General features: G+C 45.1%; 1 protein-coding gene and 4 non-coding genes across 8 annotated transcripts; 2 read left to right on the top strand and 3 right to left on the bottom strand.

The window, feature by feature from the left end:
- Window positions 1-2296: 2296 nt before the first annotated feature.
- trnaa-agc (transfer RNA alanine (anticodon AGC)) lies at window positions 2297-2369 on the bottom strand. The gene has a single exon. It is a non-coding gene; the product is annotated as a tRNA-Ala (tRNA).
- A 1070-nt stretch (window positions 2370-3439) lies between these two features.
- Window positions 3440-3512, bottom strand: trnaa-agc (transfer RNA alanine (anticodon AGC)). The gene has a single exon. It is a non-coding gene; the product is annotated as a tRNA-Ala (tRNA).
- A 764-nt stretch (window positions 3513-4276) lies between these two features.
- Window positions 4277-4349, bottom strand: trnaa-agc (transfer RNA alanine (anticodon AGC)). The gene has a single exon. It is a non-coding gene; the product is annotated as a tRNA-Ala (tRNA).
- Window positions 4350-6017: 1668 nt separating this feature from the next.
- Window positions 6018-13463, top strand: LOC134030840 (ankyrin repeat and SOCS box protein 3-like). 4 transcript variants are annotated; one of them, XM_062474208.1, is made up of 11 exons: window positions 6018-6222; window positions 6402-6496; window positions 9689-9919; window positions 10203-10373; window positions 10465-10577; window positions 10995-11133; window positions 11197-11401; window positions 11733-11948; window positions 12148-12654; window positions 12795-12928; window positions 13070-13463. In XM_062474208.1, the coding sequence occupies exons 3-11, from the start codon at window positions 9721-9723 to the stop codon at window positions 13219-13221; spliced, it is 1836 nt and encodes a 611-aa protein (XP_062330192.1). In that variant the 5' UTR covers window positions 6018-6222; window positions 6402-6496; window positions 9689-9720; the 3' UTR covers window positions 13222-13463. The 4 variants fall into 4 exon arrangements, with proteins under 4 accessions (XP_062330192.1, XP_062330191.1, XP_062330194.1 ...); XM_062474207.1 differs by lacking the exons at window positions 6018-6222; window positions 6402-6496 and adding an exon at window positions 9114-9244; XM_062474210.1 differs by lacking the exons at window positions 6018-6222; window positions 6402-6496 and adding an exon at window positions 9115-9244 and having other exon boundaries at window positions 11224-11401.
- On the top strand, window positions 7800-7872 carry trnaa-agc (transfer RNA alanine (anticodon AGC)). The gene has a single exon. It is a non-coding gene; the product is annotated as a tRNA-Ala (tRNA).
- Window positions 13464-13482: the final 19 nt, after the last annotated feature.

Here is a 13482-nt window from a genome sequence, read left to right as displayed (position 1 = left end):
GAGCAAGAGTTTGTTGTTCTCACCTCCCGCTGAGAAACGCAGGGCAGCCCACACGCTCCAGAGCTGCAGCAGCCTCCCAGGGGCCGGCATCTCTGTCCTCTCTGGGGCTCCTGGCTGGGTGGAGGAGCTAGCGACAGCTGACTGGAGCTCCGTAGCTTCTGCACATCTGTGGGCGTTCGAGGGTCCCTTGGGTGCTTGGTTGTCTTCTCTCTCTCTCTCGCTCTCTCTGTAGCTCTTTCTTCCACTCTCCTTTCCTTTTTTACCCCCCCCCTCCTCTCTCTGACTGTTTTGTTTCTCTGCCCAAAGGACCCAACTCTGCCCCTCCTCCTTTCCTCTTAGTATCTCTATTGTCTCCTTTTCATCCTCCCTAGTCTCGTATTGTGTCTGTATGCTTAATTTCTTTCTCACACACACCTTCACTCTCACACAAACTTTCTCTCTCTCTCTCTCTCTCTCTCTCTCTTCCTCACCCATCATTAGCTTCACCTCCCAATTCCATATCCCTCTCTTTTTCTCTGCCCTCTCTCCCCCCACCCTCTCCCCAGTCAGAGTGAGTTATGAGCTGTGAGGGGGATGGGGGGCTGCCATTGTTTTCAAGGCCCGCTCGTCCCTCTCTCCAAGGCTGGGTGACTTAGTGCTCGTCTCTGGGCAACGGACCCAGTGGCAGGGTAGAGAGAGGAGCCAGAGGGGGGCAGGGTAGAGAGAGGAGGCCTGGGGGGGGGGGGCAGGGGAGGCCAGAGGGGGGCAGGGGAGGCCAGAGGGGGGCAGGGTAGAGAGAGGAGGCCTGGGGGGGGGGCAGGGGAGGCCAGAGGGGGGCAGGGGAGGCCAGAGGGGGGCAGGGTAGAGAGAGTAGGCCTGGGGGGGGGGGGCAGGGGAGGCCAGAGGGGGGCAGGGGAGGCCAGAGGGGGGCAGGGTAGAGAGAGTAGGCCTGGGGGGGGGCAGGGGAGGCCAGAGGGGGGCAGGGTAGAGAGAGTAGGCCTGGGGGGGGGGGGCAGGGGAGGCCAGAGGGGGGCAGGGGAGGCCAGAGGGGGGCAGGGTAGAGAGAGTAGGCCTGGGGGGGGGCAGGGGAGGCCAGAGGGGGGCAGGGTAGAGAGAGGAGGCCTGGGGGGCAGGGGAGGCCAGAGGGGGGCAGGGGAGGCCAGAGGGGGGCAGGGTAGAGAGAGTAGGCCTGGGGGGGGGCAGGGGAGGCCAGAGGGGGGCAGGGTAGAGAGAGGAGGCCTGGGGGGCAGGGGAGGCCAGAGGGGGGCAGGGGAGGCCAGAGGGGGGCAGGGTAGAGAGAGTAGGCCTGGGGGGGGGCAGGGGAGGCCAGAGGGGGGCAGGGTAGAGAGAGGAGGCCTGGGGGGCAGGGGAGGCCAGAGGGGGGCAGGGGAGGCCAGAGGGGGGCAGGGTAGAGAGAGTAGGCCTGGGGGGGGGCAGGGGAGGCCAGAGGGGGGCAGGGTAGAGAGAGGAGGCCTGGGGGGCAGGGGAGGCCAGAGGGGGGCAGGGTAGAGAGAGGAGGCCTGGGGGGGGGCAGGGGAGGCCAGAGGGGGGCAGGGGAGGCCAGAGGGGACAGGCCTGTTGAAGACCCCAGACAGGGCTGGAGACTCGATGTGGGTCTGGGTCCTTATACTAGCCAGGCTTAAGCACTGGGGATGAGACCAAGAGATACTTTGATGCTTGACACCAAACGGTGTTATAAGTATTCTGATCATTGATATTCATCTTTACTTTCTATTTGCGCTGTTTCATAAGTGGCTTTGGATCAAAGCGTCCGCTAAATGGTTAAGGTGTAACTGTCATGTTAACATCAGTTGGTCTGCGGTTTCTGTAGTGACACTTCTGGGCCAGTTTAGCTAAGATTGTATTTTTTATTTATTTTTATGTGGTCACAACAAGTTGTTCAGTAATTCCAGAAGTCTTCTCTAAATGCTTCTGGAGGACGTTAAAGGTTGTCGGGGGAGCTAAGAAGAGCTTCATTCGAGCCCTCTTTTCTTCTTGCGCTTGTTGACCCAGTGTAAAACACACAGCAAGTAAACCGTCTAAAGAACTAAAACCCTTGTGACGCACATGCCAGAGAAAGAACATTTTTTTTTAGGTAGAGGATGCCGTTAGAGTTGCCTGGCAACGGAACAGATACAAACTGTGGTTAGGGGTGTCAGTTACTGGGCAGTCCGGACAGCAGCAACATGAGTACATGGGCTAGTTTCATAAATTGTAACACCACGTTATAATAGGGGTGTGTTTGTAGATCATAATGTAGTGGTTGACAAGGGACTGAGGACTTCTACTCACTTTTTTCCTCTCAAACTGAAAAGTTTGGAGGATGCGGGCATCGATCCCGCTACCTCTCGCATGCTAAGCGAGCGCTCTACCATTTGAGCTAATCCCCCTCCACAACCTATGTGGAATTATACGTATTATGAGTCTTTCTGACAGAATTATCTTAATCTTAAGTGTATTCAGGGCACATATTGATTAACTACATGTGTGTATAGACAAATGTAGAGTTTACAATACCCAAAGACTACATGCATTTTGATATCTTGTTCAAATTCGTATCTCAAAAAACCTAGAAAGACTTTTATTCTGAAGCTGCCTTCAGAATGAGGAAGGTTGAATCAGGAAGTGGACAAGCTGACTTGGCTGCCGCATGGCTCTCTTGACCATTTTCCCAATAACAACATACTGATATTTTAACTCTTGAATGTTGTGTAATTTACTTGTGTAATTTGTCATATTGCAGCATTGTTAATTTTGACTTAGTTTCGTAAAAATTTTGTTTTAGTCCCAGTCGCTCACTGAGTACTTTAAGGGGTTTAACTTTAAAGTTACATTTTTGTCGCTTTGTTTAGTCTTAGTCAACGGTACTCAAGTTTTGATTAGATTTTTTTTTTTAAGTAACATTGGTCATAATTTCCTCAGAAAGTTATGATACCTAATGGATTTTTCTAAAGAATGTTCCTCCTGGTTGCAACATTTTTATTGAAAAGTATGCATACCTTGAACTATGTTTTAGTCATCTAGGTTGAGAATATGTAACTGACTTACAAGCAAATCACTAACATTCCCTGAATCCACAAATAACTGAGCTATATTAATATGAAATGTTGTCCTAAAAGGGAATTAACATAAGTGGCTTTGGTTGACACCAAGCATACATGTACACTTGGAGTCAGGGAGAATTACTTGTCTGCCTAGCAGAGTAATAATTGTCTGTCCTGGGGGGGATTCGAACCGGAGACCTTGGGTTCCACTCTACCTCTGCCCTAAACACTGAACATAGTAGAGCGCTCGCTTGGCAGAAATGTACTAGCAACATGAATATGCTTGAAAGGACCTTATGGCTAGTTTCATAAATTGTAACACCACGTTATAATAGGGGTGTTTGTAGATCATAATGTAGTGGTTGACAAGGGACTGAGGACTTCTACTCACTTTTTTCTTCTCAAACGGAAAAGTTTGGAGGATGCGGGCATCGATCCCGCTACCTCTCGCATGCTAAGCGAGCGCTCTACCATTTGAGCTAATCCCCCTCCCAGAACCCTCTTCGAATTATACATATTAAGAATCTTTCTCACTGAATTTTCTTCATTTTAAGTGTATTTAGGGCACATGTTCATAACTTGCATGTGTATATGGAGAAAATATATACAGTTTACAAGACCCCAAGACTATACACAGCTTAATATCTTGTGCAATCTTGTGCATCTCTCACATAACCTAGAAAGACTTTTATTCTGAAGCAGGTTGAATAAGGAAGTGGTGAGCTGACTTGACTGACACACGGCTGTTGTAAAAATACCGAGACGTATGCATACCTTGAACCATGTGTCAAGTAATCTAGGCTGAGAATGTTACTGAATTACAAGTTCAACGCTTATGTGACCTGAATCCACAAAGAACTTTGACCTATATTATAATTCAATTTAGTTGTAAAAGGTAATTAATTACCATATATGGCTCTGGTTGGAAACATAAGCACACTTGAAGGCAAGGAGAATTACTTGTCTGTCCTGGGGGGGATTCAAACCGGAGACCTTGAGTTCCACTCTACCTCTGCCCTAAACACTGAACATAGTAGAGCACTCGCTTAGCAGAATTTTACTATCAACATGAATTTCTATAATGTTTAAATGGACTTCAGTTTTGTTAACAAATTTACATTAACTCACATTACAAAAAACAAAGGGTGTGTTTGTGGTTCTTCTATCTCATTACTGTGGAAAGCAAATTGTAGTAAAATGGGGGTGAGACCCGTCGGTATTTAAAGTAGTTTTTCTCCTAGTATGGAAAAGTTTGGAGGATGCGGGCATCGATCCCGCTACCTCTCGCATGCTAAGCGAGCGCTCTACCATTTGAGCTAATCCCCCTTCCAGAACCTCTTTGAATTATACATATTAAGAATCTTTCTCACTGAATTTTCTTCATTTTAAGTGTATTTAGGGCACATATTCATAACTTTCATGTGTATATGGAGAAAATATATATAATTTACAAGACCCCAAGACTATACGCAGTTTAATATCTTGAGCAATCTTGTGCATCTCTCACATAACCTAGAAATACTTTTATTCTGAAGCTGGTTGAATAAGGAAGTGGATGAGCCGACTTGGCTGATACGTGACTTCTTCTGACCACTTTTCCAATAATGAAATAGATATTTAACTCAATAACGTTGTCGAGTTATTGACAGTAATTTAAATTGTAATTTTTGTCCCCTTCACTTACTGAATATTGTATATTGAATATTTTTTTGGCAATGTTTTAATCATAATTTTCTGAGACCGTTTCATGGTGCTGTGATGGTATCTAATACTACTAAATGAATATTCTCCTGACTGTAAAAATGTAATTGAGAAGCGTGCATTCCTTGAACTAAATGTATCCGACTTGAAAACGAATCTCTCTGGCGCCTGGAATCCACAAAGAGCTTTGAGCTACACTAACATTCAATTTAGTCTAAAGAGAATTAACGTAAACGGCTCTGCTTGACACCATTCTTACACCACTTTACATGCACACTTGGGGGCAGTAAGAAGGTGTACTTACACGTGCAAATGTCTGCATGCAAATTGTGTTTAAAAAGGAAAACAACAAATCGGATGGCTCCTAGGTCACATTAGCAAAAAGATGTTTGAGGTGTTTCCCTCTACCAACACACGGTTAAAGTGATTTGTTGGTCCCAGGAAAAGACCAACGTGAGGCTCTTCTCCATTTTGTTTAATGCAATCAAAGCTAGTTAGGTCACACAAAAATCGAAGGCAGCTCTTCAGCATTTTATTTTTATTATTTAAATAAGCTCGTTATCTTTAAATGTATGAGGCAAAGATGTGGAGCTTCACTATTGATGATTGGTTTTACTCACAGATTTTCTGCTCTCGCTGCTCAGGTCGATGACGATGGTGGTGCAGCCAGGTGAAACTACTGGATAGGGATCTGCATGGAGCGCTGCAAGAGGGTTTCTGGTGTCTGGTTGGCCATTACTGTCTGTTGGTGTGGCCTCACACTTTCCTCGCACACTGTAGCTGGTTCACCACAATCATGAGATGTTGTAACTTTATAGAAGTTGTTGAAGTTGCGGTGGGTGCACAACAGGCGGAGGCAGCTGTAGGCCTAAGGCTAGCTAACGATGTTAGCGCTAGCTAGCTAGCTCGCTCAACTTCTTCAACCAACGTCGACGTGTTGTAACGTCAGCTACAGTACTTGTTGCTTCTCCGTCGTGTACTGTTTATTAAATAATTGCGCGCGTGTGTTAAGGCAAACTTTCCGTAAACTGGGCATCTTCATTTTGCACTTCTCATATTCACGTTGAGAACGCGTGGTGACCAACACAGACTGTGATGATAACGAGTTCATCGACTGGTTGCCACGTCATTAGATTGGCAAGTTCTGGAAGGTCAAGGTGGAATAGTCAATTAAAGGCTCAATGTGGGTGATTATAAATATTGGCAAAACTAGATTTTATTGGATAGGCTCACATTTACATACAGAGATTGAATTTGTTTGTAAATGTGACAAGTGACAAGAAACGAAAATCATGAGACCTTTTTGCGCATTTGCCCATGCCTTCTCACCATGTCGTTAGGGGTCCCCGACGGCTGACGTCGAATTGCGGTAATAGCTAGCTAAATTTGACGAACTTGCATGATATCCGTAGCTTATCAAAGTTTTAAGAAGAACATTTTCGAAGAAAATTAAGGAAGGAGTATTTTAGTTGTGCAGACAATGAATGTAAGACCTTGCGTGGTAAGTGGAGCAGATTACACGGCACTCGGACTAGAGCTAATTTGCTAGCTAACAGGTTGACAGTGTTGCCAAATACTTTCTCACCAGAAGTCACTTTCTAGCTGTCTCTGTAACCAAATATGTCCAATTTACAAGAAGTACGAGCCACAAAAATATTTTGATAACCTTGATGTCAGCCTAAATACACAGGTGGAACTTGAGCAGTGAAATGCCTGCTTGCATACGCACACATTAAAACATTTAATACACGGATCATGCAAATGTTTATACGGTAAATGCAGAAACAAAAAAACGTTGTGGGAGTGATAGGCCAAGGCAGATTGGGGCATACACAATTCAGAAACTATACAGTTTGAGGGGTACCAAAGTTATTCAAATTACACTTAATGAGCTATTTATCTCCATATAACGGTACCTTATAATAATTGCATATAATATATATATATATATATAATAATTAATTATATATTATATAACCCTAACCTTTTTTCACAAGGTCCTCCGTCGTATTAACTTACCTACTTAACTTAGCTACTTATATATAATATATATAAAGGCAACTTTATATATATCTATGGGTGGAACGATGCCCGCAGCACCTTTTTTCACAAGGTCCTCCGTCGTATTAACTTAGCTACTTCCGTATTCAACCAGCTTCAGAATAAAAGAATCTGATTATATATTTTTTGGATATCAAAATGCATATAGCCTTTGGGTATTGTAAACTATACACATAGTGTACACATACTCATGCAATAAATCAATATTTAAAACATTTGAAATTAAGATAAAATAGGAAGACTTTTATTTTCTTAACTGTTGAAATCGTTGTGGGCAGTAAGGGTAATGAGATAGACATCAAGAACCACAAATACACCCTTTGTTTTTTGCCATGTGAGTTAATGTAAATTTGATAACAAAACTGAAGTCCTTTTAAACATTATAGAAATTCATGTTGATAGTAAATGACTAAATGTGAAATGTAGTAAAATTATGCTAAGCGATTCTGCTAAGCGAGCGCTCTACAATGTTCAGTGTTTAGGGCAGAGGTAGAGTGGAACCCAAGGTTTCCGGTTCGAATCCCCCCAGGACAGACAAGTAATTCTCCTTGCCTTCAAGTGTGCTTATGTTTTCAACCAGAGCCATATATGGTAATTAATTACCTTTTACAACTAAATTGAATTATAATATAGGTCAAAGTTCTTTGTGGATTCAGGTCACATAAGCGTTAAACTTGTAATTCAGTAACATTCTCAGCCTAGATTACTTGACACATGGTTCAAGGTATGCATACGTCTCGGTATTTTTACAACAGCCGTGTGTCAGCCAAGTCATCTCACCACTTCCTTATTCAACCTTCCTCGTTCTGAAGGGAGCTTCAGAATAAAAGTCTAGTATTTTTTTAGATACACATTTAAACAAGGTATCAGAATGCATCTAGTGTTAGTGTATTGTAAAATATACATTTCCTACATATACACACAATTTATCAATATGTGCCCTAAATAAATGTAAAATAAAGATTAGGCGATCAGGAAGACTCTTATGTCCTAAATTTGCACGCAGTTCTGAGAGGGGGATTAGCTCAAATGGTAGAGCGCTCGCTTAGCATGCGAGAGGTAGCGGGATCGATGCCCGCATCCTCCAAACTTTTCAGTTTGAGAGGAATGATGAATCAGAAGTACACAGTTCATCTCGGTGATTCGAGTCAAGTAACTGTGTGAATTGGGTCACATGTTGGCTACCGCACACGGTGAACAAGAAAGAATAATAAGAGTCCAACATAATCTCGATAACAGTAGCTCCTAGTTAGCTAGCTAATACAATTATGGTGAACGAAAATTCATAAAAAGTTATAATATTCTAAATACCTCAACTACAGCCTTACAATAACATTCATTTCATTACAGTAGTGCACAGACAGTGCTGCCAAAATGACAAATTATCATCACGGACCAGTTGTTAATTTAAAAGAATCCGGATCCGAATGATCTGGATTTTGAAATCCCATGTTTTGCTGTCCAGGATCAGGTAATCCATCTTACTTTTGTATTGGTTTTTCAAAGCAACATTGGAACACCCTGATCCAAATACTAACTTTTCGAGATTACCAAATCCGGATTCCCAGTGTTGTAAATGAGACTACGTATAACAATGTAGGCCAATGTAGTAGGCTAGCCAAGTAAACAACAGGTTCAATAGCCAGCATTGGGTCACTTTGAAGTGTTTTGATTTGAAGACAGTCAGAGCCATCATCTGACCCACAAACAATTTAAAACAAACAAATATACAGTACCAGTCAAAAGTTTTGAATGGGAAAATGTGTGTGTGTGTGTGTGTGTGTGTGTGTATTCTTCACAAATGCAATGTTAATATTTTGAAGATGTGTTTCAAAATCTGAAAAGGGCTAAATGTCCAATAAATAACAAAATTACAGAACTTTCAAAGTTAGTCTTCAGTTGTGGAGAGACCAGCTTTTTGAAACTCTACCTTTTAGGAGGCGGATCTCAAGTTGGTTTGCTGAAGTTGGGAAAGAGTGATTTGTTCCTCTGCCAGAAGAATCTGTACTTCTGCTCTTACATATAAATAAATATATGAATTACATGATACAATATCGTTTTATTTGACCAATTTCAAGTTTTATTACATTTTGTTGCTGAAGTCCACCCTGAACCAGCCTTCTGCTGGGCTCAGAATGGTTTAGAATTTTTGAATCAAAGGTATCCCAATCCTACTAAAGTTTTGAACAACACATAATTAAGGTTTAATCCAGATCAAAACCAAGATTGTATTACGTAATATAATCCAATTTCAGAATATTAAATTATCATTTATTTATTTTAATTTTTACAACCCATTTGCAAGATTTGATCCAATACAAAAGCCGTAATCCGATCAGATCACTTCTGAAAAACTGGCCCCAGGTCCTCCACATTGAGATTGTCCCCTCCCAGGAAGTCTACAACTTCATGAACGGAAGTACTTCATAGGAAGAGTGAAGTGTTGGTTGTCGTCTGAGGTAAACAGCGAAAAACCTCGAAACTAATTACATATATTTTGGGTAACGTTTAAAGGCGATCTCTTTGATGCATGTAAAACAACTGGACTAAAAACATAAACTTTTAAAGTTGTCTAGCTTGAATAAACATGCTGTGTGCTTTGGCTAGCTAACGAACAAGTTAGCACGCACAGGGCTCAGGCGCTAGGATTGTAGTATTAGCAGAGTAGTAGACTTCTATACACTTGGTTATTAGCAGTGGCTTCCCATTCACGTAGTTGTAATGGCAACGTGTATATACGGCGACACTCACTGTGCCTTGTTATTATTGACATATGTTAGCTAGGCAGGTCAAACCCGAAATGGAATGATGGTTACAGCAACGAGTTAATATAGGAGGTTAACGTGAACTGAACATCCATGCATCATTCATACCTATTCCCTTTTCCTCAACTATTTTTTCAGACTTTTTATATTGGTACCGAAGCGGAAAGAAGATGGACTTCAAAGAATGTTATAGTGACACGGTGTCCTCGGTGGCCGCGGCAGCGCGCGCGGGGTGCAGGCGGAGGGTACGGACGCTGATCCACCGGGGCTGTAGCATCGACAGCAGGGATAACCGCGGCTGGAACGCCCTGCATGAAGCTGCATCTGCAGGCTCTGCCGACTGTGTACGCGAGCTCATCTCTGCTGCTGGTACGATCACAGAACAACAATAGTTATAAAGGCCTCCTCTTATGGGCAACGTAACTGGTAGTTAAGTTTCATAACTAGCCATTAAGATTCATTTTAACAGTCCCGAAAGAAACTATTTAATTTTTTTATCGAAAGCAACGCACAAGGGGAGCGGGGCAATTGAACCCTTCGACCTCTTAATCTGCTGTCAAATGCGTCTCCGTTGAGCTATACACATAACGGAAAACGTTTGAACAACCTCCACATCTCAAACTACTCTGAGATACTCTCTCTCCGTTACCAGTGGCCACCTCACGAGGCGGCAGTAGCTATCTGGCTGCCAGGACTCATGAGGGGGAGACAGCGTTGCATCTGGCCGCTCACTGTGGCAACCTGGCAGTGGTCAAACTTCTCATTAAGGCAAGAGCCAACATCAACCAGCCAACCAATGACAGCTCCTGCCCTCTGTACGCAGGTAACACAGATTCACACTCCAGCACAGATATGCATGCGCATTTCTTTCAGTTGAAAAATTCTGATAGTTTCCCTCTTTTACATGGGTGCAGCTGTCAGTGCTGGACACAAAGAAATTGTGGAGTTGCTCATCAGGAAGGGAGCAGAAATCAATGGAGAACACACCTCCTCCTGCTGGTCCAGTCTCCACCTCGCTGCTTATAAGGTACACTTCCACACAACATGCTAAAAACAACATTAACATTGTATCTCTATACACCTGATTCAAATGAATAAGTCGTCGTCTAGCTCAGCAGGAGCCTAGTAAAAACCATTCATTTGAATCAGGTTTGCTGGAGCAGGGAAACATCCAGGACAGTGGACCCTGAGGGCCAGGATTGAACACCCTGGTGTAACAACACAGGGGGGTCAGATGGCATGGGGGCCAGATGGCTGAGCAGTTAGGGAATCGGGCTACCAATCAGAAGGTTGCCGGTTCGATTCCGGCCGTGCAAAATGACGTTGTGTCCCTGGGCAAGGCACTTCACCCTACTTGCCTCGGGGGAATGTCCCTGTACTAACTGTACTGTGCTCTGGATAAGAGCGTCTGCTAAATGTAAATACAAGTTATTTTCCCTTGCAGGGTTCCAGTGAGATAGTGCGCCTCTTGATTGCTGTGCCAGGCTGTGAGCTGGAAGCTCGTGACGACAATAATATCACACCCTTGTTTCTGTCTGCACAGTATGGACGGCGGGAGTGCCTTCAGATCCTTATTGATGCAGGTACATAGCTGTGTGTGTGTGGGTGTGTGTGATTCCCCACCCCCCTTCCCTTCCCGTATACAGATGTGCGCCTGTGTGTCTGGTCTGCAGGTGCGGACGTGAACACCCAGGCGGCAGACCTTGCTACGCCTCTGATGATCGCGTCCCAGCAGGGGTACGAGGACTGCGTGAACACCCTCCTGGCCCACGGTGCCGACGCAAACATCCTCTGCAATGACAGCTGGCCCCAGATCCCCATCCATGCGGCCGCTGAGTTTGGACACATAAGGTATCAGGCTGTAATAATGAGATCTGTCATGATGTCCCATTTATTTATTTTTCTCTCTCTATATATTTACATTACATTTACATTTAGTCATTTAGCAGACGCTCTTATCCAGAGCGACTTACAGTAAGTACAGGGACATTCCCTCCGAGGCAAGTAGGGTGAAGTGCCTTGCCCAAGGACACAACGTCATTTTTGCACGTCCGGGAATCGAACCGGCAACCTTCTGATTAATAGCATGATTCCCTAACTGCTCAGCCACCTGACTCTCTAGAACGTCCTGGTACTCATGTGTGCGTTTTGTGTTTGTTGCATTGCGGGTGCCGTCCGACAGCATCCTGCGACGTCTGGTCGCCGTGACGGACAGGACGTGTGACCGCGGGAGGGACCGGGTGAGCCCTCTGTACCTGGCCACGGACCAGAGGGAGTGCACTCGGGTGCTGCTGGAGGAGGGCTTCCACCCCGACGCTCAGGACTGCAGCTCCTTCATAGCCCAGTCGCCCCTCGCCAAGGCTCTGGACCCCCTCCATGCCACTAGCAGGACCCCCAGGTACTTGGAACCCAGTACAGTCTGGTATGCACCAACCCTCGGCCTTCCTGTTTTCATGTATTTAACCTTTTATTCTCTTGCTCTCGCTCTCGCTCGCTCTTCCTCTCTCTCGCTCGTTCTCTTTCGCTCTCGCTCGCTCTCCCTCTCTCTCTTGCTCTCTTGCTCTCGCTTGCTCTCCCTCCCTCTCTCTCGCTCTCAGTGATTCAGCGCAGCTTTTGTTGGCTGCAGGGGCCACTCTGAACAAGGCGGTTTGGGTTTTCGCCCTGAACACCGACAAGCCGGAGACCCTGCAGTTCATACTGCAGCACAGGAGAATCTGCCTGAGAAGGCTGGACCTGCTGCAGAGACGAGACCTGCCAAGCTGGGGCCTGTGCAGCCCGGCGCAGTCCTACAGCTCCTTGTCCAGTCTGGAGGAATCCAGCGTGACCATGTCCAGTTCAGAGGAAACCAGTGAGTTTGTGTGCAGTTCAGATGAATCCAGCCAAAGCTGGTCCAGTCCAGAGCCACCTTGTTGGAAGGCGTCCAGCCCAAAGCAGTCAAGCGGGAACTCATCCGTTTCAGGGGAGTTCAAGAATGTGTGGTTGAATGCAGAGGAGTTGACTTGGCTGGTGTCAGTTGCTGTCAGGACAGTGCATCATGCCCCCTGCTGGCTCCCTTTGCTACTGCAGGCTGGATTGGAACCTTCCCTGCTCTTGCGCTCTGATATGTAAGACACACACACACACACACACAGACAAACAAACATCATTTCACAGACACACACCTCTATTAAGAATGTTTTCCCTCAGTGTTAAATTGTCAGCTCATAATATTTCACCTCTTTTTTTCCGGTGTTATTTGCCTCAGATTGAAGAAGGCGAAGAGTGAGGTTCTGAATTACCTCCTGGAGTTTGTGAATTGGTCCACTCTCTCCCACCACCTTCGACAAATACTTGACCAGCGACTAGAAATGATGACGTGGACTCCAAACGCGCACCTAGGTCAGCTACGTACATCACCCAGTACATCAGTGTCAGTTACCAGTCACAGATGGATCCCAGTGTGTTTGGTGAACTGCCACAAATTGATTGTGTGTGTTCATGTGTGTGTGTGTCCATGTGTGTGTGTGTCCATGTGTGTAGAAGGTGTGCCCCCTCTCTGTCACCTCTGCAGGCTACAGGTCCGGGAGCAGTTAGGGGCTTATCCTTTGATGCAGACGCCCTCCGTCCAGCAGCTTCCTCTGCCCCGCCCTCTCCAGAAATACCTTCAGTTCACAGACATCCTTCCTCCATAGCACAGCACACGCTACATCCACACCACCATCACGTTCTGTTGTTGGTTCTATCGTTGTCTACCTGCACCATATACTTTACCGCAAGCAGTTGAGTTTCCTGCTACTGTGACCAAAAAAACTTTGATGTGGATTTGCGATAGTTTTTCTGTTTGATATTTGTATACTTGCTGGGTTACATTTACTACCAGTTCTATTTGCAAGAGGTTGTTGTTGCATTTAAAATAAAAAAATGTTTTTTACGATTTGAGGTGTGAGAGCGTG

The sequence above is a fragment of the Osmerus eperlanus genome, chromosome 12 (genome assembly GCF_963692335.1).
Source record: "Osmerus eperlanus chromosome 12, fOsmEpe2.1, whole genome shotgun sequence".
Classification (NCBI taxonomy): Eukaryota; Metazoa; Chordata; class Actinopteri; order Osmeriformes; family Osmeridae; genus Osmerus; species Osmerus eperlanus.
This window is presented reverse-complemented; position numbering and strand designations above follow the sequence as displayed.

Bases quoted from the DNA above. Each gene is read 5' to 3' on its own strand.
- LOC134030840 (XM_062474208.1), top strand. From the start codon at position 9,721: ATGGACTTCAAAGAATGTTATAGTGACACGGTGTCCTCGGTGGCCGCG. The intron at 11,949-12,147 runs GTACTTGGAACC...TCTCGCTCTCAG, and splicing joins GCCACTAGCAGGACCCCCAG to TGATTCAGCGCAGCTTTTGT. The intron at 12,929-13,069 runs GTCAGCTACGTA...CCATGTGTGTAG, and splicing joins GACTCCAAACGCGCACCTAG to AAGGTGTGCCCCCTCTCTGT.